Source organism: Pristiophorus japonicus, unplaced genomic scaffold (assembly GCF_044704955.1).
Source record: "Pristiophorus japonicus isolate sPriJap1 unplaced genomic scaffold, sPriJap1.hap1 HAP1_SCAFFOLD_378, whole genome shotgun sequence".
Taxonomy (NCBI): Eukaryota; Metazoa; Chordata; class Chondrichthyes; family Pristiophoridae; genus Pristiophorus; species Pristiophorus japonicus.
In genome coordinates, this window is record NW_027253631.1 from 633,546 (window position 1) to 659,205 (window position 25,660).

Consider the following 25,660-nt stretch of genomic DNA (forward strand, 5'->3'; position numbering starts at 1 on the left):
GAGCATCAAAAAAAATACATTTAAAATTAAAAATAATGCTAATATATTTACACTTCATTTTCACTTCGTTCAGCTTCTGATACCACTCTGTAAACTTCCCCCTGGCAAAGTCGTGCAGCTTCACATCATCACTGAAGTCTTTCTTGTAATCTCCCATTGCTAAATTCATGAGCTCTTCACAGTAGACTAGAATTTTCTGCAATTGAATTAGCAAGTATTAGTTTTCCTGTGACTCGCAGTGATATATTGAAATGAGTGTGAGAAGTTTTTAAAATAAAAGTATCGTGATAAGAATGGGCTTGTGGTGGGGAAAATTTTTTTTTTTTAAATCAAATTTTTCTTTTTCAGGCTTAAAAACTGCATGAAATACAACACCTTTTCAGTTTAGGCACCCCGTATCAAGGTCAAGCATCAGCAAGTCGATATGGTTTGGCTAAACAAGGCATCGATATTGGCCAGGACACCAGACCTCCCCTTCTCTTCAATGAAATAGTGCCATGGGATCTTTTATGCCCACCTGAGAGAGCAAACCAGGCCTTGTATTCCTGTCTCATCAGAAAGACGGCACCTCCGACAGTGCAGCACTCCCTCAGCACTGCACCGGAGTGTCAGCCTCGAGTTATCTGCTCAAGTCCCTGGAGTGGGACTTGAACCCACAACCTTCTGGCTCAGAGGCGAGAGTGCTGCCCACTGAGCCACAACTGCCACGTGATGTGAACATTGACAACAGCTGGCTGGGCTTCTCTGGCTGGAAAGACCAGTTTCGTGTTGAATTGTGGACAGCTTGCTGATTGGAAGTGGATTGAGAGTGCCAAATCATTCAGTTAGGACTTTACAGAGAATAAACTTTTACCTCATCTTAGGACCTTCACAGAGACCACAGAAGAGCCTTCAATCTGATTTCAGTGTGAGCCCAGGTTTTTTATAACATGCCACTGCTGTGACCGACCAAATCGCTGTGGGCCCGAAACAACATTAAATAAAGTGTAGAATCTTTGTGGAATGAATTGAAGTGTGATCTGTGATATTTTGAGCCACAGCTAAGCACACACACAGCTCACAAAATGGCTCCCAACAGAACTGTGCCACATGGCTTTTTATTGTTATTATGGTGGAATCGTCCACCAGGGGCTCTATGATATGATCCTCCAGTGCAGCCTTTAGTCACCTGAGGAAGAGACTGTTCAAGGACCAGGACCTCAAATCTGGCACCAAGTTTATGGTCTACAGGGCTGCAGTGATACCCGCCCTCCTGTATGGCTCAGAGATGTGGACCATATACAGTAGACACCTCAAATCGCGGGAGAAATACCACCAACGCTGTCTCCGCAAAATCCTACAAATCCCCTGGGAGGACAGACGCACCAACGTCAGTGTTCTCGATCAGGCCCAACATCCCCAGCATCGAAGCACTGACCACACTCGACCAGCTCCGTTGGGCGGGCCACATTGTCCACATACCCGACACGAGACTCCCAAACCAAGCGCTCTATTCGGAACTCCTACACAGCAAACGTACCCCAGGTGGGCTGAGGAAACATTTCAAGCCTCAAAGCCTCCTTTATAAAGTGCAACATTCCTACTGGCACCTGGGAGTCTGACCAAAGACTGCCCTAAGTGGAGGAAGAGCATCTGGGAGGGCACTGAGCACCTCGAGTCTCGTCGCCGAGAGCATGCAGAAAGCAAGTGCAGGCAGCGGAAGGAGCGTGCGGCAAACCAGTCCCACTCTCCCTTTCCTTCAACCACTGTCTGTCCCACCTGTGACAGAGACTGTAATTCCTGTATTGGACTGTTCAGTCACCTGAGAACTCACTTTTAGAGTGGAAGCAAGTCTTCCTCGATTGCGAGGTACTGCCTCTGAATGAATGAATGAATGACTAGGTGGAATAGTCCACCAGAAGCTCTATAACATGAAGCAATGATCTCGTGCTCTTATACTGAACTGAACCGTGCTATATTGGACTGCATTCAAGCTTCATCACTTTGTTCTGGGCATCATTAAAAACTGGATGGTACATAAGGAAACAAGGGTTCAGAATAATTACTGAGATCCATAAAAAAACTTCTAGCTAGTTTACAGAATGTCTGGCGGACATGTGGTTAACATTAATCAAGTTCGGACGCAAGGCATAAAAGTAATCAGGGCCAAATTTGCTCAACCTTCTGCAGACCTGGGCAGGGGGGGTAAGAACATAAGAAATAGGAGCAGGTGTAAGCTAAACAGCCCGTTGAGCCTGCTCCGCAATTTAATAAGATCATGGCTGAGGCGATCATGGACTCAGCTCCACTTCCCTACCCACTCCTCATAACCCCTTATTCCCTTATCGGTTAAGAAACTGTCTGTCTCTGTCTTACATGTATTCAATGTCCCAGCTTCCACAGCTCTCTGAGGCAGCGAATTCGACAGATTTACAACCCTCTGAGAGATGTTTCTCCTTATAAATCTCAGCTTTATATGGGTGGCCCCTTATTCTAAGATTATGCCCCCTAGTTCTAGTGTGGGGAAGATGGGGGGTGGAGGGAAGGGCTTGGAAATAGGCCAGGTCCTGAATATTTCGGGTCCCGGCCCATGCTGAGAGTTTCCATTCGGCATTGTGAAGTGACAGATCGTCCACACACCCCTTAGAAGGCAAATGACGCAAAGGGGGAGGTTCTGGGACAGGGCAGAGGGCAAGGACCCCCCCTGTGCTGGGAGGTCCCACTCCGCTGTGCTCAGTGGGACCAGGCATCATGGCTGGAGGACAGTCCGCCCAGTGAGATGAGCTATGTGGTCTCCGGAAGAGCACAAGGTGGTTATGTTCCTGGGCCAGTAATCCTGAGGCCCGGCCTAATTATCTGCTGCACAGCAGGGCAGGAAAAAGAGTGGGAGAGCGATAGTGATCGGGGATTCGATTGTAAGGGGAATAGATAGGCGTTTCTGTGGCCGCAACCGAGACTTCAGGATGGTATGTTGCCTCCCTGGTGCAAGGGTCAAGGATGTCTCGGAGCGGGTGCAGGACATTCTGAAAAGGGAGTGTGAACAGCCAGTTGTCGTGGTGCACATTGGTACCAACGATATAGGTAAAAAACGGGATGAGGTCCTACGAGACGAATTTAAGGAGCTAGGAGCTAAATTAAAAAGTAGGACCTCAAAAGTAGTAATCTCGGGATTGCGACCAATGCCACGTGCTAGTCAGAGTAGGAATCGCAGGAAAGCTCAGATGAATACGTGGCTTGAGCAGTGGTGCAGCAGGGAGGGATTCAAATTCCTGGGGCATTGGAACCGATTCTGGGGGAGGTGGGACCATTACAAACCGGACGGTCTGCACCTAGGCAGGACTGGAACCAATGTCCTAGGGGGAGCGTTTGCTAGTGCTGTTGGGGAGGAGTTAAACTAATATGGCAGGGGGATGGGAACCAATGCAGGGAGATAGAGGGAAACAAAAAGGAGACAAAAGCAAAAGACAGAAAGGAGATGAGTAAAAGTGGAGGGCAGAGAAACCCAAGGCAAAAAACAAAAAGGGCCACTGAATGTAAAGGGGCTGCAGGAGGGGTCAAAACTAAAAATCATGGTTTAAAAACTTTGATGAAAACACTCTACCTAAACGCACGCAGCATTCGAAATAAAGTAAATGAGTTGACGGCACAAATCATTACAAATGGGTATGATTTGGTGGCCATTACAGAAACGTGGTTGCAGGGTTGCCAAGACTGGGAATTAAACATACAGGGGTATCTGACAATTCGGAAAGATAGACAAGAAGGGAAAGGAGGTGGGGTAGCTCTGTTAATAAAGGATGATATCAGGGCAGTTGTGAGAGACGATATTGGCTCTAATGAACAAAATGTTGAATCATTGTGGGTGGAGATTAGAGATAGTAAGGGGAAAAATTCACTGGTGGGAGTAGTTTATAGGCCCCCAAATAATAACTTCACGGTGGGGCGGGCAATAATCAAGGGAATAATGGAGGCATGTGAAAAAGGAATGGCAGTAGTCATGGGGGATTTTAATCTACATATCGATTGGTCAACTCAAATCGCACGGGGTAGCCTGGAGGAGGAATTCATAGAATGGATTGTTTCTTCGAACAGTATGTTACAGAACTTACAAGGGAGCAAGCTATCTTAGATCTGGTCCTGTGTAATGAGACAGGAATAATAAGCGATCTCCTAGTAAAAGATCCTCTCGGAATAAGTGATCACAGTATGGTTGAATTTGTAATACAGATTGAGGGTGAGGAAGTAGTGTCTCAAACGAGCGTACTATGCTTAAACAAAGGGGACTACAGTGGGATGAGGGCAGAGTTGGCTAAAGTAGACTGGAAACACAGACTAAACGGTGGCACAATTGAGGAAGAGTGGAGGACTTTTAAGGAGCTCTTTCATAGTGCGCAACAAAAATATATTCCAGTGAAAAAGAAAGGCGGTAAGAGAAGGGATAACCAGCCGGGGATAACCAAGAAAATAAAGGAGAGTATCAAATTAAAAACCAATGCGTATAAGGTGGCCAAGGTTAGTGGAAAACTAGAAGATAGGGAAAATTTTAAACAACAGCAAAGAATGACTAAGAAAGAAATAAAGAAAGGAAAGATAGATTACGAAGGTAAACTTGCGCAAAACATAAAAACAGATAGTAAAAGCTTTTACAGATATATAAAACGGAAAAGAGTGACTAATGTAAATGTTGGTCTCTTAGAAGATGAGAAGGGGGATTTAATAATGGGAAATGTGGAAATGGCGGAGACCTTGAACAATTATTTTGCTTCGGTCTTCACAGTGGAAGACACAAAAACCATGCCAAAAATTGCTGGTCACAGGAATGTGGGAAGAGAGGACCTTGAGACAATCACTATCACTAGCGGGGTAGTGCTGGACAGGCTAATGGGACTCAAGGTAGACAAGTCCCCTGGTCCTGATGAAATGCATCCCAGGGTATTAAAAGAGATGGCGGAAGTTATAGCAGATGCATTCGTTATAATCTACCAAAATTCTCTGGACACTGGGGAGGTACCAGCGGATTGGAAAGCAGCTAATGTAACGCCTCTGTTTAAAAAAGGGGGCAGACAAAAGGCAGGTAACTATAGGCCGGTTAGTTTAACATCTGTAGTGGGGCAAATGCTTGAAACTATCATTAAGGAAGAAATAGCGGGACATCTAGATAGGAATAGTGCAATCAAGCAGACGCAGCATGGATTCATGAAGGGGAAATCATGTTTAACTAATTTACTGGAATTCTTTGAGGATATAACGAGCATGGTGGATAGAGGTGTACCGATGGATGTGGTGTATTTAGATTTCCAAAAGGCATTCGATAAGGTGCCACACAAAAGGTTACTGCAGAAGATAAAGCTACACGGAGTCAGAGGAAATGTATTAGCATGGATCGAGAATTAGCTGGCGAACAGAAAGCAGAGAGTCGGGATAAATGGGTCCTTTTCGGGTTGGAAATTGGTGGTCAGTGGTGTGCCACAGAGATCGGTGCTGGGACCACAACTGTTTACAATATACATAGATGACCTGGAAGAGGGGACAGAGTGTAGTGTAACAAAATTTGAAGATGACACAAAGATTAGTGGGAAAGCGGGTTGTGTCGAGGACACAGAGAGGCTGCAAAGAGATTTAGATAGGTTAAGCGAATGGACTAAGGTTTGGCAGATGGAATACAATATCGGAAAGTGTGAGGTCATCCACCTTGGGGGAAAAAAACAGTAAAAGGGAATATTATTTGAATGGGGAGAAATTACAACATGCTGAGGTGCAGAGGGACCTGGGGGTCCTTGTGCATGAATCCCAAAGTTAGTTTGCAGGTGCAGCAGGTAATCAGGAAGGCGAATGGGATGTTGGCCTTCATTGCGAGAGGGATGGAGTACAAAAGCAGGGAGGTCCTGCTGCAACTGTACAGGGTATTGGTGAGGCCGCACCTGGAGTACTGCATGCAGTTTTGGTCACCTTACTTAAGGAAGGATATACTGGCTTTGGAGGGGGTACAGAGACAATTCACTCGGCTGATTCTGGAGATGAGGGGGTTACCTTATGATGATAGATTGAGTAGACTGGGTCTTTACTCGTTGGAGTTCAGAAGGATGAGGAGTGATCTTATCGAAACATTTAAAATAATGAAAGGGATAGACAAGATGGAGGCAGAGAGGTTGTTTCCACTGGTCGGGGTGACTAGAACTAGGGGGCACAGCCTCAAAATACGGGGGAGCCAATTTAAAACCGAGTTGAGAAGGAATTTCTTCTCCCAGAGGGTTGTGAATCTGTGGAATTCTCTGTCCAAGGAAGCAGTTGAGGCTAGCTCATTGAATGTATTCAAATCACAGATAGATAGATTTTTAACCAATAAGGGAATTAAGGGTTACGGGGAGCGGGCGGGTAAGTGGAGCTGAGTCCACGGCCAGATCAGCCATGATCTTATTGAATGGCGGAGCAGGCTCGAGGGGCTAGATGGCCTACTCCTGTTCCTAATTCTTAAGTTATTATGTTCTTATGCTCGATGCCAGTTCAAATCCCACCAGCTGGGGAATTTAAATTCAGTTGATGAACTAAATCTGGAATAAAAAGCTAGCATCAGTAATAGTGATCATGAATTTACCTGATTGTCATAAAAAACCCATCTGGTTCACTAATGTGCTTTCAGGAAGGGTTCTATATTTAAAAAGCGAGTATTGTCTCCTTGCATTGGAGGCAGAAAGGTAAATGAATGGGCTCGGAAGTCAGGCAGCCTCCCGAATGGCAGTAGGCACCAGAGTGTCTGGCAACTTGGCATCCAGGGTGCACTTTGCACTCATCGTGGCACAGGCATCTGTCAGCCCCACACAAACAAGGTGCCTGCGGGCACCAGTGGGCACAATCCTGGCATAACTGCCAGGTTCCTGCTTCACTATTTCATCTTCTTTGGGCTTGTATTTATAAACTGTATCGGGTGTTCTCACATTACTGCTAGGAGCACAATTTCCTCCCAAGCACTGCCCTGAATTTGCCATGTTCTGATCCCACACGGAACAGGAAGTGAGAAATTACACGTGCCGTCACACGGTGGCTGACTGGAAAGTTAACAGGAGATCCTAATTCTTGGTCTGTGTGACACAAAATAAATATTCATATCGGTTCACTTTCCAAATCTGTCGTGCATGAGGTTGAGATGAGCCAACTAATTTAATACTTGATCCTGTCAGAGGCCCGTTTCACGATGGTGGCCAATTATATCTGGAGATAGGTTGAGGGCCACCTCACATAAAATAAACTCACATTTTCTTTTTACCGTTTTAGATTCTTAGATCAGCTTTTGTACAGGTTAGACGCAGAGTAAACCTCCCTCTGACCTTCCCCATCAATGTTCCTCAACTCGTATCTCAGAAAAGCTCCTGTTAGTGAAACGTCGTGACATTATTACACTTGCCAATGTATTTCAGTGAGAGTGGCAATCTAGTGCCAGTTAGTACCATAGTCGGGACAAGGTAATGCTGTGCCCTCCTACACCAAGAACTGGCATAAACTGTGCCAGCTTGTTGAATGTAGAACTCTTACAGCCATAGAATCATAGAATCGTACAGCACAGAAGGCCATTCGGCCCATCGAGTCTGCTCCGGATCTTTCGAAGAGCAATCCAGTTAGTTCCACTCCCCCACTCTTTCCCCAAATCCTGCAAATATTTTCTCCTTCAAATATTTATCCAATTCCCTTTTGAAGACTTCTATTGAATTTGTATCCCCCGCCCTTTCAGACAGTGCATTCCAAATCCTAACCACTCGTTCCGTAAAAACGTTTTTCCTCACGTTGCAATCAGTTAAATCTGTGCCCTCTGGTTATCGACACCTCAGCTACTGGTTACTCTATCTAACCCCTCCTGATTTTGAACACCTCTATCAAATCTCCGCTCAACCTTCTCTGCTCTATCATCAAGAACAACCCCAGTTTCTCCAGTGTATCCACGTAAATGTAATCTCTCATCCCTGGAACCATTCTTGCAAATCTCTTCTTAACCCTCTCCAAAGCCTTCACGTCCTTCTTAAAGTACGGTGTCCAGAATTGGACAAAATACTCCAGCTGGGGCCGAAGTAGTGTTTTGTTTAGGTTTAGCACAGCTTCCTGGCTTTTATACTCTCTGCGTCTATTTATAAAGCCCAGGATCCGATATGTTTTATTAATTGCTTTGTTAACCTGTCCTTCCACCTTTGAAGATTTGTGCACAAGCCCCACCAGCTCTCTCTCTTCTTGCAACCCCTTTAACATTGTACCATTTACTATGTATGGTCTCTCCTCAGTTCTTCTACCAAAATATATCACTTTGCACTTTTCTAAGTTGAATTTCATCTCCCACATGTCCGCCCATTCCACCAGCCTGTCTATATCTTCTTGATGTCTATCACTATCCTCCTCACTGTTTACTACACTTCCAAGTTTTGTGACGAGACAAACTAGGCTCCTCTCATTCCAACAAAGGAGATGTGATAGAAGTGTTTCGAATTATAACGAGAGGTGATGCGGTGATTTGGCTCAGACTCGACGGGCCGAATGGCTTCCTTCTGCACTGTAACCATTCTATGATTCTTATGTTTCTTAACAAACTATCTTCACTAGTCGCCGAGTGACCAACTAAAGGGAAAACATTTTGATCATCAGCAATGAATGAAGAGGTTTGGAGAAGTAATGTTGGGCAGAGTGTTGCAAGGATATTGAATGTTCCATTATAAACAACGGTGGAAATATAAACTATTGAAAAAGAAAACAGATAAATAATTGCAAAAGAAAAGTTGAAAAGGCTGGGTGGGGGGGAATGCAGGGGAATGGGAATAAATGGGTATGTGATGGGCTGAACGGCCTTCTGTACTGTAAGCTTCTATATAGATAGCACCTTCATTCCACTTCTACTTGTATGTTTTGCAATGTTAATGATACATCGCATGTTCTGTTCTTGTACAAAGATTACCTCACTTGTTTACAGAAAGTTTCAATGAATCTGTTCCCACAACTTACGCTGGTCAGGTTGTGCACTTTGGTTTTTGTGTCCTCTGCGCTTCCCATTTTATCCAACTGTTTTGTGATCTTACTTATTTTCATCCGGATTTTCTCTTGAATGTCAGGCAGGCATTTCTTTTTGGGAAAAAGGATTCCAAAAGCATATTAAATAAAGCGTAGATAACTTTTCACACAATTGGTCAAATCAGATAATGTGAAGTTATCAAAACATTAATTCAGCTACTTAAGATCAGAACATAAGCATTAGGTGCAGGAGTCGGCCCTTCAAGCCTGCTCTGCCATTCAATGAGATCATTGGCTGATCTTCAACCTCAACTCCACCTTCCTGCATTATCCCCATATCCCTCTAATCCCTTAATATCCAAAAATCTATCGACTTCTGTCCTGAATATACTCAGAGACTCAGCATCCACAGCCCTCTGGGGTAGAGAATTCCAAAGATCCACGACCTCCCGAGTGAAGAAATGTCTCCTCAGCTCAGTCCGAAATGGCCAACCGGTTGTGCAGGCCTAATGGAGGCCTTCAAAGGGCCTGCAGAGTTCACAGCATTCCTCCACTTTAACAATAGGGAAGGAGCGTTGGAACGCATCAGCGCTATGAGGAGAGCCCACCTAGTGCCCCCGATCCTTCCCTAAAAGGAAGGGGAACATGCGACATTGCGGCCCACCTCCTGAGCGGCGAAACTGGATTTCAAAGTCCCAGAACGCTTGTGCCATTTATGAGTTAATTAAATGTTGAGAGTTGGTGATCCAAATGATCACTAAAGGAGGGGGGGAAAATCACATTAAAAATCGCATAACCTTGCACGAGTCTCACTGGGATGTCCATTACTCTGTGGGAGCGAAATTGCCCCAATTTATAGCCCCGTTAGTGCCTCCTGGGGGTGGGTGGGGCACATGGTGTTTTCACCCAGGGAAGCAGGAGTGCTACTGCCTCCCAGGAAATTTCCCTGGAGGTTTGGGGGTTGCTGCCCCGGTAGCCCCACGCCCCGTGATTAGCGTCCTGGGCCGGCACTCAACCGGTGATGACATCATCGGCGTCTGCGCTGAACCTTCACCGCCCGGGCCGACCCCGTAACGCCCCGCGGGCCGCGAGCCTGTTACGGGCGGCCATCAACGCCAGCGACGTAAAGCTGGCGGACATCTGCCAATGTGACGCCCCTTAAAGGGGAGGCCTTTAGCACCCCGGGCGTCTGACTCTCAGGTCGGCCTGAAAATGGCGGTCCTCACGTCGACCAGGCCGCCATTGTCCATTTTGGGTGCTGGGCTGCTGGCCCAATGGCGGCCTGCAGAGTGCACGGCGGCCCTCCCCTTTAATGGAAGCGTTTCCGGAACATCCACATTGTGCTGGTCCGTTTCGTATATTCAGTGCCATGAACGCCCCTCAACGAAGAGGAGAATGCACCCTGCTTCCTTGAAGGGCCTATTTTCTATGTTTCTATGATGGTGGGGGATTCGGTGATGGTAATACTGTTGAATATCAAAGAGAGATAGTTAATCTCTCACTTGTTGAAGATGGCACTTGTGTGGTGCGAATGTTATTTGCACTCAGCCCGAGCCTGAATGGTGCCCAGGTCTTGCTGCATGTGGGTATAGACTGCTCCATTATCTGAGGGGTTGTGAATGGAACTGAACACTGTGCAATCATCAGCGAACATCCCCATTTATGACCCTATGATGGAGGGAAGGTCATTGATGAACCAGCTGAAGATGGTTGGGCCGAGGACATTGATCTGAAGAACTCCTGCAGCGATGTCCTGGGGCTGGAATAATTGGCCTCCACAACCACAACCATCTCCCTGACTCCAGCCAGTGGAGAGTTTCCCCCGATTCCCATTGTTTTCAGTTTTACTAGAGCTCCTTGATGCCACACTCGGTCAAATGCTGCCTTGATGTCAAGGGCAGTCACTCTCACCTCATGTGGAATTCAGCTCTTCTGTCCATGTTTGGACCGAGGCTGTAATGAGGTCTGGAGCTGAGTGGTCCTGGCGGAACCCAAACTGAGCATCGATGAGCAGGTTATTGATGAGTAAGTGCTGCTTGATAACACTGTCGACAACACCGTCCCTCACTTTGCTGATGACTGAGATTAGACTGATGGGGCGGTAATTGGTCAGATTGGGTTTGTCCTGTTTTTTATACACAGGACATACCTGGGCAGTTTTCCACATTGTCAGGTAGATACCAGTGTTGTATCTGTACTGGAACAGCTTGGCTAGAGGCACAGCTAGTTCTGGAGCACAAGTCTTCGGCACAACAGCCGGGATGTTGTCAGGGCCCAGAGCCTTTGCTGTATTCAGTGCGCTCAGCCATTTCTTGATATCACGTGGAGTGAATCGAATTCCATTCCAACATTCCATTGACTCTGGATCAGTTCCTATGGAGTGGAGGGTAGCCAATGTAACCCCACTTTTTAAAAAAGGAGGGAGAGAGAAAACAGGGAATTATAGACTGGTCAGCCTGACCTCAGTAGTGGGTAAAATGATGGAATCAATTATTAAGGATGTCATAGCAGTGCATCTGGAAAATGGTGACATGATAGGTCCAAGTCAGCATGGATTTGTGAAAGGGAAATCATGCTTGACAAATCTTCTGGAATTTTTTGAGGATGTTTCCAGTAAAGTGGACAAAAGAGAACCAGTTGATGTGGTATATTTGGACTTTCAGAAGGCTTTCGACAAGGTCCCACACAAGAGATTAATGTGCAAAGTTAAAGCACATGGGATTGGGGGTAGTGTGCTGACGTGGATTGAGAACTGGTTGTCAGACAGGAAGCAAAGAGTAGGAGTAAACGGGTACTTTTCAGAATGGCAGGCAGTGACTAGTGGAGTGCCGCAAGGTTCTGTGCTGGGGCCCCAGCTGTTTACATTGTACAATAATGATTTAGAAGAGGGGATTAAATGCAGTATCTCCAAATTTGCGGATGATACTAAGTTGGGTGGCAGTGTGAGCTGCGAGGAGGATGCTATTAGGCTGCAGAGTGACTTGGATAGGTTAGGTGAGTGGGCAAATGCATGGCAGATGAAGTATAATGTGGATAAATGTGAGGTTATCCACTTTGGTGGTAAAAACAGAGAGGCAGACTATTATCTGAATGGTGACAGATTAGGAAAAGGGAAGGTGCAACGAGACCTGGGTGTCATGGTACATCAGTCATTGAAGGTTAGCATGCAGGTACAGCAGGCGGTTAAGAAAGCAAATGGCATGTTGGCCTTCATAGCGAGGGGATTTGAATACAGGGGCAGGGAGGTGTTGCTACAGTTGTACAGGGCCTTGGTGAGGCCACACCTGGAGTATTGTGTACAGTTTTGGTCTCCTAACTTGAGGAAGGACATTCTTGCTATTGAGGGAGTGCAGCGAAGGTTCACCAGACTGATTCCCGGGATGGTGGGACTGACCTATCAAGAAAGATTGGATCAACTGGGCTTGTATTCACTGGAGTTCAGAAGAATGAGAGGGGACCTCATAGAAACGTTTAAAATTCTGACGGGTTTAGACAGGTTAGATGCAGAAAGAATGTTCCCAATGTTGGGGAAGTCCAGAACCAGGGGTCACAGTCTGAGGATAAGGGGTAAGCCATTTAGGACCGAGATGAGGAGAAACTTCTTCACCCAGAGAGTGGTGAACCTGTGGAATTCTCTACCACAGAAAGTAGTCGAGGCCAATTCACTAAATATATTCAAAAGGGAGTTAGATGTGGTCCTTACTACTCGGGGGATCAAGGGTTTTGGCGAGAAAGCAGGAAGGGGGTACTGAAGTTTCATGTTCAGCCATGAACTCATTGAATGGCGGTGCAGGCTAGAAGGGCTGAATGGCCTGCTCCTGCACCTATTTTCTATGTTTCTATGTTTCTATGAATTGGCTGAAGACTGGCTTCTGTGATGGTGGGGACCTCAGGAGGACTTGCACGCTGGGATCTGCCATTATTGAGGATGGGGATATACATAGTGCCTCCTCCTCCCGTTAGTTGTTTAATGGTCCACCACTATTCAAGACTTGATGTGACAGAACTGCAGAGCTTCGATCTGTTGATTGTGGGATCACTTAGCTCTGTCTATAACATGCTGCTCCCACTGTTTAGCATGTAGTCCTGTGTTGCAGCTTCCCCAGGTTGGTACCTCATTTTTAGATACACCTGGTGCTGCTCCTATGCTCTCCTCATTGAACCAGTGTTGGTCCCCTGGTTTGATGGTAATGATAGAGTGAGGGATGAGCCGGGCCATGAGGTTACAGATTGTGGTGGAATACAATTCTCCTGCTGCTGATGGCCCACAGCACCTCATGGATGCCCAGTTTTGAGCTGCTAGATCTGTTCTGAATCTATCCCATTTAGCACGGTGGTAGTGCCACACAACACGGTGGAGGGTGTCCTCAGTGTGAAGACAGGTCTTTGTCTCCACAGTGACTGGGCGGTGGTCACTGCTACCAATACTGTCATGGACAGATGTTAACTAGGTTTTTCCCCTCATGTTGGTTCTCTCACCACCCGCCTGGCGTGTTGGGTTAAAATCACCCCCCACAATCGTCTTAATTAACCTCAAAAAGTTTTGATTTGGCCTGTCTAATGGTACGGGCTTGGAATACCCTCCGCACAAAGTGGGGCACAATTGGGCTGCAAGGCCTATCGCAGCCTCCTCACACTGAGCTCCATCACCGTTCCCCCTGGCCCGGACAGTACCGCTAGCATTCCCTTGCCCAACTGCTCCATGTCAATGCTGACGGGGCTTGCTAGAGGTATCGGTGGCCAGCTTGCTGCTCCATTGTGCTGATCACTGAGACCGCCTGCTGGAAGGCGGAGGTAGGCCTCAGCCAGCAGCGGGGAAGGCCTACAAAGTTTCTTCATACGTGCCGATATTCTGCCCCTCGTCACCTCCCCTAAGCCCTGCGCTGATGATCCGAACAAAAGATGGCAGAATTTTCTACACCAGTAAAATGCAGCACAGTTTTGTGGCTATTTAACATTCAGTCCCAGAAACAACAACAACTGGTATTTATATAGCGACTTTAACAGTGAAACGTCCCAAGATGCTTCACAGAAGTTTTATAAGATAAAACATTTGACACCGAACCACACAAGGAGAAATTAGGGCAGGTGACCAAAAGCATCGTCAAATAAATAGATTTTAAGGAGCGTCTTGAAGGAGGAAAGAGAGGTAGAGAGGCGGAGAGGTTTAGGGAGGGAGTTCCAGAGCTTGGGGCCCAGGCAACAGAAGGCACGGCCACCGATGGTGGAGCGATTATAATCAGGGCTGCTCAAGGGGGCAGAATTAGAGGAGCGCAGACATCTCAGGGGGTTGTGGGGCTGGAGGAGATTACAGAGATAGGGAGGGACGAGGGCCATGGAGGGATTTGAAAATAAGGATGAGAATTTTGAAATCGAGGTGTTGTTTAAATGGAAGCCAATGTAGGTCAGTGAGCACAGGGGTGATGGGTGAGTGGGACTTGGTGCGAGTTAGGACACAGGGTCAGTGAGCACAGGGGGTGATGGGTGAGTGGGACTGGGTGTGAGTTAGGACACGGGTCAGTGAGCACAGGGGGTGATGGGTGAGTGGAACTTGGTGCGAGTTAGGACACGGACAGCAAGCACAGGGGTGATGGATGAGTGGGACTGGGTGTGAGTTAGGACACAGGGCAGTGAGCACAGCGGGTGATGGGTGAGTGGGACTGGGTGTGAGTTAGGACACGGGGCAGTGAGCACAGGAGGTGATGGGTGAGTGGGACTCGGTGTGAGTTAGGACACAGGGTCAGTGAGCACAGGGGTGATGGGTGAGTGGGACTGGGTGTGAGTTAGGACACAGGGTCAGTGAGCACAGGGGTGATGGGTGAGTGGGACTGGGTGTGAGTTAGGACACAGGGTCAGTGAGCACAGGGGTGATGGGTGAGTGGGACTGGGTGCGAGTTAGGACACGGGGCAGTGAGCACAGGGGGTGATGGGTGAGCGGGACTGGGTGTGAGTTAGGACACGGGATCAGTGAGCACAGGGGTGATGGGTGAGTGGGACTGGGTGTGAGTTAGGACACGGGTCAGTGAGCACAGGGGTGATGGGTGAGTGGGACTTGGTGCGAGTTAGGACACGGACAGCCGAGTTTTGGATCACCTCTCGATTACATAGGGTAGAATGTGGGCCAGGAGTGCGTTGGGATAGTCAAGTCTAGAGGTAACAAAGGTATGGATGAGGGCTTCAGCAGCAGATGAGCTGAGGCAAGGGCAGAGACGGGCGATGTTACGGAGGTGGAAATAGGCGGTCTTAGTTATGGTGTGGATGTGTGGTCAAAAACTCATTTCAGGGTCAAATATGACACTAAGGTTGCGAACAGTCTGGTCCAGCTGGATGTTGAAAACAAATCTTGGACAAAAGTGAGTTTAACTAACCTTGATGTGTACAACAAGCTCATTGGTGAGTCTGGCAGACAGGTGATGGCAGGAGGCCATTTTTCTTTCCAGCAGTGGCCTATGGAGAGAGATTTTAAAATAGGTTGAAAAATTTGGCACAAATGTCTGTGGTATTTCTTATTTTCTTCCTTACGAAACAATCTTGCCCCTTTTCACAATTCAAAGCTGAAAGTAGATTGGCCAATGGAACAGTATCTCTCGAGTGGAGATAAAAGATCCCATCGCACTATTATAAAATGAGCAAGGGAGTTCTCTCAGAGTTCTGGCCAACAATCATCCCTCAACCAACATCAAAAAGAAAGACTTGCATTTATATAGCATCTTTCACGACCACCGGACTGTGGTAAAGTGGCAGCCATTCAGCGCACAGCAAGCTCCCACAAACAGCAATGTGATAATGACCAGATAATCTATTTTTGTGATATTGATTGAAGGATAAATATTGGCCAGGACACCGGGGAGAACTCCCTGCTCTTCTTCACAATAGTGCCTTGGGATTTTTTACATCCACCTGAGAGCGCATCTCGGTTTAACGTCTCATCCGAAAAAGACGGCACCTCCGACAGTGCAGCACTGCCCCTCCGACAGTGCAGCGCTCCCTCAGCACTGCCCCTCCGACAGTGCAGCACTCCCTCAGCACTGCCCCTCCGACAGTGCAGCACTCCCTCAGTACTGCCCTTCCGACAGTGCTACACTCCCTCAGTACTGCCCCTCCGACAGTGCAGCACTCCCTCAGTACTGCCCCTCCGACAGTGCAGCACTCCCTCAGTACTGCCCCTCCGACAGTGCAGCACTCCCAGTACTGCCCCTCCGACAGTGCAGCACTCCCTCAGTACTGCCCCTCCGACAGTGCAGCGCTCCCTCAGCACCGCCCCTCCGACAGTGCAGCGCTCCCTCAGCACTGCCCCTCCGACAGAGCAGCACTCCCTCAGTGCTGCCCCTCCGACAGTGCAGCACTCCCTCAGTACTGCCCCTCCGACAGTGCAGCACTCCCTCAGTACTGCCCCTCCGACAGTGCAGCGCTCCCTCAGCACCGCCCCTCCAGCAGTGCAGCACTCCCTCAGCACTGCCCCTCCGACAGTGCAGCACTCCCTCAGTGCTGCCCCTCCGACAGTGCAGCACTCCCTCAGTACTGCCCTCCGACAGTGCAGCACTCCCTCAGTACTGCCCCTCCGACAGTGCAGCACTCCCTCAGTGCTGCCCCTCCGACAGTGCAGCACTCCCTCAGTACTGCCCCTCCGACAGTGCAGCACTCCCTCAGTACTGCACTGAGAGTGTCAGCCTAGATTTTTGTGCTCAAGTCCCTGGAGTGGGGCCTGAACCCACAACCTTCTGACTCTGAGGTGAGCCACGGCTGAGAGGGGGAACATTTTGCATGGGATACCCTCTAGCTTTACACGGGTCATCAACAATACTTCCACAGCTCTTCTGTCTGCCTTAAGCAGCGAAGCTCCCAAGAGTCCCCGGTTAAATTTCCAGGACTCAGGGAGAACTCCCCTGCTCATTTTCTAATAGTGCGATGGAATCTTTTTCCTCCACTCGAGAGATATTGTTCCATTGGCCAATCTACTTTCAGCTTTGAGTTGGTTCATGTTTGACACATTAAAACAGATGCTCTGGTCATTTATTTCATTGCTGTTTGTGAAACCTTGCTATGCGCAAATTGGTTGCCACATTTCCAACATTACAACCGTGACTACACTTCAAAAATAGTACTTAATTGGCTGTAGAGCACTTTAGGATGTCCTGTGGTCATGAAAGGAGCTATACAAGTTTCTTTAAGAAACTTCAAGCTAAACTACTGAGAAACCCCACAGGTAGAACATCTGTTTGCCCATTTTGGAGCCTACAATCCTTCCCAATAGGGACACTCAAAGTCCAAAGAACCTAGGTGCTGGTTGACATGACCCGAGGCTTAGGAACGACCAGGTATGTGTGAAGTACTGGTGTACTTCCTGTGGCTTATCCAGTCAGGATCACCCCAGCCACTAGGCCTTGGACTTGTAAGTTTAGCTGGAGGTGAATGGGGCAACAGCCTGGCCCAGTGACCCTTCAGATTCCATTAATGAGCTGGGTGCTCAATTATCAACAGTACCATGGAGTACTGCAGACACAACTGGTGCCCTGGAGGGTTAACTTTTCCCCAGTCTCCTGATGGGATATAATCTTGAAGCCAACCCGACCCCATGATGACCCTGTCGATGTCCCCCTAAGAAAGATGGTCACTAATTGGTCAATTTTATGGTAATTAATCAACTTATGAAAGAAGGTTGTGACTCAGAAGATGAGTACCTATAATGAACATTCTGCTCGAAAAATTTGGTTTCGTTCTCCAGTGCATTAGCCAGGGATGTATTTGCGATTAAATCTTGTTGTCCACGACACTTGATGAGCATGTAGCCTTTTTGTAGAGGAACAATCTGATTGTTGATGATTTTGAGAAGATCTCTTTCTGTGCCACGATCAATTAAGTCTGGTTTTGTTAGAACACCTGTAAAACGTAATACAACATTCAGTGACTTCTGAAGCAGCGTGAGAGACAATTATTCCTCAATTCATTGTGGCCATTGTATTTGTGAGTTACATCCAATGACACCAGCTATAGAACCCAATTTTGAGACACATTAACTAACTACCTTTCAAGCAGAATCGCATTTGAGATAAAAGGGCCCAGTTGGAATCAGTTAGACATTGGTTCAAATCCAACTACTCGAATGGGATGCAAGTCCTTCCTATCTTGTGATTGTATAAGTCCTACATTACATGAATTTGGCCAGTCTCAATCTAGTTCCCAGTCGGTCTGCGTCCCTGGGGTCTACCCCCGCCTTCATTCCGTCAAACTCCCAGGTCACAGATTTCGGATGCTTCCCTCCCCTTCTGCTAATCTACTGTAACCATTTACACCTCTTCTGTCTCCTTACCTGTCCCATTACCATTCCCTTTTGTCTTGCACCATCATCCCTTTTGTCTTTTAATCACTCCTGCCCTCTATCCTATCATAGACCATCGCCTTTTGTTCTTTCCACCTTCCCATTCCCCCCTTTCCTCAACTCTGTACCTGCTTAAAAACTGTTAAATCCCCAACATCTTCCAGTTCTGATGAAAGGTGCTTGACCTAAAACATTAAGGGGCCAAAACTGCCCCTTGCAATAAGGTCAGGCGGCCGTGGGGCGGCGCGGAATGGCCGCCAAGTCTCCGCGGAGGGGCCACCATTTTGGAAATGACACTTCCTCAGTTTTGGAGTGGTGTCCGGGACCACGCTGCCCGTTTTCCCACCGCGGCGTGTACGTGCCGACCCCTTACCGCCTGGCAGGCACGCCTTTGCGAAATTGCCCCTTTCCCGGAATTGCCCCGCAGGAGTGGCCCCACCACGGATCGGTGCCCCCGACAGCTTTTGTTGTCAGTACACTCTCTGTGGCATTTCGTCCCGGCCGCCCTTAAAGGCTGCCATGTTATTTTTTTTGTCGGCCGACTACCAGCTCGGGCCGACAATTATGGCCGCGGGTTCGGCCGAGCCAGCAACGGGTGGGTGCCAGGACGCTGGCTCAGCCAAAACCCAGTGTTTGCCACTAAAGTGGCTGCAGAGTTCACAGCGGCCCTCCCCTTTAACTGAAGGGAGAGATGTTGTGATGCACCAGCGCGATGACGTCAGCAGTGCGGCTCTGAACACTGACAGCCGTGGCCACTCTGCCCCGCCCCCACTTCCTCCCCGCTAGCGATGGCCACTCTGCCCTTCCCCCACTTCCTCCCCGCTAGCGATGGCCACTCTGCCCTTCCCCCACTTCCTCCCCGCTAGCGATGGCCACTCTGCCCTTCCCCCACTTCCTCCCCGCTAGCAACGGCCACTCTGCCCCGCCCCCACTTCCTCCCCGCTAGCGATGGCCACTCTGCCCTTCCCCCACTTCCTCCCCGCTAGCGATGGCCACTCTGCCCTTCCCCCACTTCCTCCCCGCTAGCAACGGCCACTCTGCCCCGCCCCCACTTCCTCCCCGCTAGCAACGGCCACTCCGCCCTTCCCCCACTTCCGCCCCGCTAGCGATGGCCACTCCGCCCCGCCCCCATGATGAGGTCACTTCCGCCCCACCTCCAAAAAAAATCCCCGAAGTGCTGAATTTTGACGGTGAGGCCGGGGCGGCCAGAACACATGGGAACCAGTAGGTGCCCTTCGTTTCGGGCAGTGGCCATTTTCGGCCCCTAACTCTGTTTCTCTCGCCACAGATGCTGCCTGACCTGTTATGTGCTTTCCAGCGTTTGCTGTTTTTATCCCAATAGGTGTGTGTGGGCTTAAGTGTTTCTTGACAATTGACTGAAATGGTCCGGTAAATGAGAAGCTCCCACACCAACCAATCAAAGCCTCTCTGAGGGAAACTGTGAAGACTTACCGAGATGTCAAAGCAAAGACAGACACTCTGAAAGGTACAAGCAGTTAGGGACCATGAGAATCAGTTAAAATACAAGAGCCAGAACAATCCAGAGTATTGTTAGAAAAGACCCAAAAGCATCACATGTTGACATAGTTGTATAAGTCCCCAGAATATGTCAACATTTTCAGGGCATCTTGGAGTACTTGTCAATATTTAGGAGGATCTCCAGACAAAAATATTAAAACGGATTAATACATTACCCTTTCACCACAGGAATGCATTGAAGTAAATTTGGACAGAGTTAACCCAATTCATCGTGCCTTTGGTCCACAGCACAAACCAGCAATTGCTCAACACTGAATTGAATTCTCACTCAGATACCCGGTGTGGGAAATGATATTACCCTCGCGCAATGGAGATGATTTTCTACAGTTGGTGTTATGGTGTATTTTTGGGAAAGAGCATGGGGGAATCTCTTTCCAGTGCTACATCCACTCTGGCAATTCTTGACAATGACACTGGGGGAAGAAGTGCTGTGCTGAGGGAGTGCTGCACTGTCGGAGGTGCCGTCTTTCAGATGAGACGTTAAACCAAGGCCCTGCCTGCCCCCTCAGGTGAATGTAAAAGATCCCATGGCACTATTTCGAAGAGCAGGAGAGTTATCCCGGTGTCCTGGCCAATATTTATCCCCCAATCAACATAACAAAAACAGAGTATCTGGTCATTATCGCATTGCTATTTGTGGGAGCTTGCTGTGCGCAATTGGCTATTGCGTTTCCCACATTACAACAGTGACCACACTCCAAAAGTACTTCATTGGCTGTAAAGTGCTTTGGGACGTCCGGTGGTCGTGAAAGGTCTTTCTTCTAAAAAGTTTCCAAGTGATGACCTGGCTTAACAGAGTACACAAAAGCATCCATCAAACCACATTTATTTAAGTGAAGCCAGAAATATATTGGCAGTGGACTGAATCCTATGTTGATTTACCCAGTGTCCTTTCTCCTTTAGGGTCAACTTCCTGAGCCATCTTCAATGCCTCAGTGGTTGCGATGTCCACATTACAGGCAATGACAACCAAAATGATAGTTTCTTCTTTACTAATGTAGGATTTGATCAGATTTTTGATCTAGAAAATAAATGAAATGTAATCGTTATTTACTGACACACACTCTTGAGATGAGGGAGAAGGCATGTTGCTGGGGTGTAGTTGCCGAACCAATACTTTATTTTTTTTTAAATTTGTTTGACAGAAAGGCTGGATTTATTGTTCATCCCATAATTTCGCCAAGAAGGCGATTGTTGCTGTGTATTTTCAGAGGGCTTTAGGAGTCAACCGTATAGCTCAGAATTGTCTGTAACGTATACAATTCCCGGAGGGCTTGGCAAGGTAGATGCCGAGAGGTTGTTTTCCCCGGGCTGAAGAGACTAGAACTAGGGGGCATAGTCTCAGGATAAGGGGTCGGTCATTTAAGACAGAGATGAGGAATTTCTTCACTCAGAGGGTTGCGAATCTTTGGAATTCTCTGCCCCAGAGGGCTGTGGATGCTGAGTCATTGCGTATATTCAAGTCTGAGATAGATAGATTTTTGATATTAAGGGAGTCAAGAGATATGGGGATCAGGCGGGAAAGTGGAATTGAGGTAGAAGATCAGCCATGGTCTTATTGAATGGCGGAGCAGGTTCGAGGGGCCAAGTGGCCTACTCCTGCTCCTAATTCTTATGTTCTTATGTAACATTTAACACATGATGAGTACAATAATTCACCAAAAAGAGATCAATGTTAAAAATTCTGTATCTATCTGAATCATAACTTCAAGAGGAAAATTAGGCCAGTGACCAGCCTCCTTCCCGAGGATAACTGGATCTCAAGGCCAAATTGAGCACATTTCAAGTCGTCTTAAAAAACGTGGGCAATTCTTGTTATTGATGCAGTGGGGAAGGGGCATTGTTATATCTGGACACAGTAACAAGAAGCTTCATTCAATTAGATAGCATGGGATTCTGGTAACATCAGAAATGACCATGTCAGGAAATAGTAGGGTGGAGTTTTGTGGAAGTTTGGCAGGTTTTCCAGCATATATCAAGTAGGCAGGTGGCCATTTCTGTCCCCAGAGCATAATTTCTGTTGGATGCTGTAAGTGGCCGCTGTGACCAAATAAGGCGGTGAACAGGAAGTGACACTCTTTGGTCACCCACAGCACCACAGTAACTCAGTCAGGACACTGCTAATAGGAGCGTGTTTTTTTTAATTTGTCGCTGACAGCCCTTATTGCCCATCCCTAATGGCCCTTGACAAGGTGGTGGTGAGCCGCCTTCTTGAACCGCTGCAGTCCGTGTGGTGAAGGTGCTCCCACAGTGCTGTTAGAGAGGGAGTTCCAGGATTTTGTCCAGCGGAGGAGTTTTTACACTGGAACTCTCCTCAGTGAGTACACTCAGTCACAGTACCATACGTACATTCGCACACACCAGTAAAAGTTGCAAGATTTTTCAAGACATTTCCCTCTAGATGGGGGCCGAGCTGCTCTATTAAGCTGCTGTAAGTGGCCAAATCCAACGTCCTTCCACGAGCCAGTAGCAGGCTCTCAAGGGTGGACAGAAACACCACTGGGTGCCTGCCCAAACAATATTAAAATAAGGACCGAAAATGAATGAAATCTTGGGCTGGCCAGTGGTTCAGGTTTCAGGCAGGAGAAACTCCCAGCCCGCCACACTTATGGTGGTATAAGTTACAAAGGAGTAAGTCTTGGCTTCGTGTCCTTGATTCCATATTGGAAAGCTGAAGAATCGATGGGCAATTGCTCTTCGCTCCATGTTCAGGCCTGGCGAAGCTTCAGAAAATAGGTGAGTGATTGATTGGAACCAAGATTAAGATCAAATTGTCACAGAACAAGTTACGACAATGTTCCTCAGAACTTGTCCATTGTAACTGAGCTCTATTACCACCAGGTCTGTTTTACCTTGGCTCCAATGTCCTGAGGCTGGTCACCAACGGGAACCCTGATGATCCCAGGCAGGTCTATTAAGGTCAACTCCGGGACGCAACTCGATTCCACTTGTAGACTGATCAGTTCTGAGCTTATCCCAGTTTTTCCAGCTAACTTTTCCTGGGCTGTGTATGAAAGATAAAACGTGCGTGCATTAATTTCACAACTCTGTACTATGTGATGACATCATCTTCATTTTATGTATGTGATCAAGTCGCATGACACTCTGGGGGAGAAATTCAACTCACGGTCGCCCGTTTCTGGGGCAAAAATTGCTGTTCGACCTTGGAACTTTGTGCCTCGATCGCACCAAGTCCTGCTCACCCATCACCCCTGTGCTCACTGACCCGTGTCCTAACTCACACCAAGTCCTGCTCACCCATCACCCCTGTGCTCACTGACCCTGTGTCATAACTCACACCCAGTCCCGCTCACCCATCACCCCTGTGCTTGCTGACCCGTGTCCTAACTCACACCCAGTCCCACTCACCCATCACCCCCTGTGCTCGCTGACCTACATTGTCTCTCGGTCCGATAACACCTCGATTTCAAAATTCTCACATTTATTTTCAAATCCCTCCATGGCCTCGGTCCTCCCGATCTCCACCCTCCGAGGTCTCTGCACTCCTCCAATTCCGGCCTCTTGAACATCCCTGATTTTAATCGCTCCACCATCGGTGGCCGAGCCATCAGCTGCCTGGGCCCTAAGCTCTGGAATTCCCTCCCTAAGTCTCCCCACCTCTCTACCTCTCCCTCCTCCTGTAAAACGCTCGTTAAAACCTACTTCCTCGACCAAAGTTTTGGTCTCCTCTCCTGATATCTCTTTGTGGCTCGGTGTCAAATTGTGTTTGATAATGTTCCTGTAAAGCGCCTTGGGACATTTTTACTCGGCTAAAGGTGTGAGTTGCTGTTCTTTGTTGAAAGAAACAGGTGGCTGTTTGATTTCCTATTGCCCCACACCCACTAGCACAATGCCATGAGTACCCAGTGCACTTGATTTAACAAGGACCTCGAGGAAGTTCGTGGTGAAGGTCTCGGAAGAGCGCACATCTGATACGTCCCAGCAAGAACTGCAATTCGGGGAGCACAGCGAGCACACACCAAATGTGAAATAGGTTTGTGCTGTGATCCCATGCTCACCAATGAAATGCACTGAGACTCTCCAAACGTATTCCATGTAGGATTCTTGCAGCCAACAGAGCGAGGTGGTTTTCATCCCATCACCCTGGGCTGTACGTGAGCTCATGGCCCAGAGATGTGTAACTCACTCTGCCACTCCATTCCATTCCACCCAACGCATTGCACTGTGCTGTTTCTCCCATTACATCCCATTTAATTATATTACAACATGTGAATAATTGTTACAAAATCAAAATATTGTAGCTATTGGATATCTGAAACAAAAACATAAAATGCTGGAAATGCTCAGCGGGTCAGGCAGTATTTGTGGAGAGAGAAACAGAGTTAACGTTTCAGGTCAATGACCCTTTGTCACAACTGAATAATTGTTATAGACCTCGTACCTGTTTTAATTTCCTCTTCCAGCTTATCTGGGTTCTTCAATGTTACCAAAGTGTCTCTGCAACATAATAGTCCTTTCCACGGTGTGCCTTTCTCTCCATTCTTCAGCTTTAGCTCAAGCGGGCACCTGGTCACAATACCTGATACAAAATGTTACAATGATATTAGCCTGCTGAGCGAATCGCTGAATATCGCCAAGTTTGGGCCATTGGGAACACAATGTTATTTCGGTGAGTTGGGACAAACCCGCGGGCACAAACCATAAGGTCCCAGGTTGGAATCCCAGTGGGCATTACACCAGCTGATCTCACCCCAGACAGCCAATGGGACGCTACAGTTGGCCTCAGCACCCAAGGTTCCCCGACTTAATTGCTACTCCCTCGTTATCGACCCGTCAGCCACTGGAAACAGTTTCCCTTTATTATCTCTATCTGAACCCTTCATGATTTTGAACACCTCGATGAAATCTCCGCTTAGTCTTCTCTGCTCCAAGGAGGAGAACAATCCCAGCTTCTCCAGTCTATCCACACAACTGTAATCCCTCATTCCTGGAACCATTCTAGTAAATCTCTTCTGTACCCAAAACCTTCACATCCTTCCTAAATTGGGCGCTGGGGCTGAACTAGTGTTTTATCTCGTCAAAGGCACAGAGAATAAGCACAATATTCTTCTTACCAGTGCCCCTGGGAAGGGCCACCTCAGAGAGCATCTCCAGCACGGAGCTTTTGCCTGAGCTCTGGTCTCCAATCACGGCGATGGTGGGGAGTGCTAATTCATTATCCAAGCCCAGTTCTCTCAGGGAGTCAATGAGGTCAATGTAAGGACGAATTTTCTTTTTGTACTCAGTGTACAAAGGGCAGGCCATTTGTCTGAAAACAAAACCACGTCATTAAACCATAGCTTCTTCTCAATTGCTGTCTGCAGAAGGGAGCAGCGTATCAAGTACACAGTTACGTTTCTTTATGTCAGCTATGGCTCAGTTGGTGGCACTCCCATCTCGGAGTCAAAAAGTTGTGGCTTCAGAGAATCATAGATAGAAAATTACGACACAGAAGGAGGCCATTACGGCCCATCCTGTCTGTGCCGGTCGAAAGAGCTACCCAGCCGAATCCCACCTTCCAGCACTAGGTCCATAGCACTGTAGGCTCCGGCTCTGTAAGTGCACATCCAAGTACTTTTTAAATGTGGTGAGGGTTTCTGCCTCTACCACCCTTTCAGGCCGTGAGTTCCAGATCCCCACAACCCTCTGGGTGAAGAAATATTTCCTTATCTCCCCTCTAATCCTTCCCCCAATTACTTTAAATCTATGCCCCCTGGTTATTGAGCCCTCTGCTGAGGGAAATAGTCTCATTCCAGAGACTTGAGCACAAAATCCAGGTTGACATTCCGAATTCATACTGAGGGAGTGCAGCACTGTCGGAGGTGCTGTCTTTAGGAT

General features: G+C 47.7%; 1 protein-coding gene across 3 annotated transcripts in view; it reads right to left on the reverse strand.

Moving 5' to 3' along the window:
* Window positions 1-25,087, reverse strand: part of LOC139250462 (interferon-induced GTP-binding protein Mx3-like) — a 74,770-nt gene extending 49,683 nt beyond the window's left edge. For all 3 annotated transcript variants that reach the window (XM_070872864.1, XM_070872863.1, XM_070872865.1), the window contains exons 1-8: window positions 24,898-25,087; window positions 24,225-24,362; window positions 22,675-22,826; window positions 20,705-20,843; window positions 17,646-17,844; window positions 15,333-15,411; window positions 8,959-9,075; window positions 52-196 (exon numbers count right to left, since the gene is read on the reverse strand). In XM_070872864.1, coding sequence (XP_070728965.1) covers window positions 52-196; window positions 8,959-9,075; window positions 15,333-15,411; window positions 17,646-17,844; window positions 20,705-20,843; window positions 22,675-22,826; window positions 24,225-24,362; window positions 24,898-25,087 — 1,159 coding nt within the window. The remainder of the gene's footprint in view (window positions 1-51; window positions 197-8,958; window positions 9,076-15,332; window positions 15,412-17,645; window positions 17,845-20,704; window positions 20,844-22,674; window positions 22,827-24,224; window positions 24,363-24,897) is intronic.
* Between the last annotated feature and the right edge of the window lie 573 nt (window positions 25,088-25,660).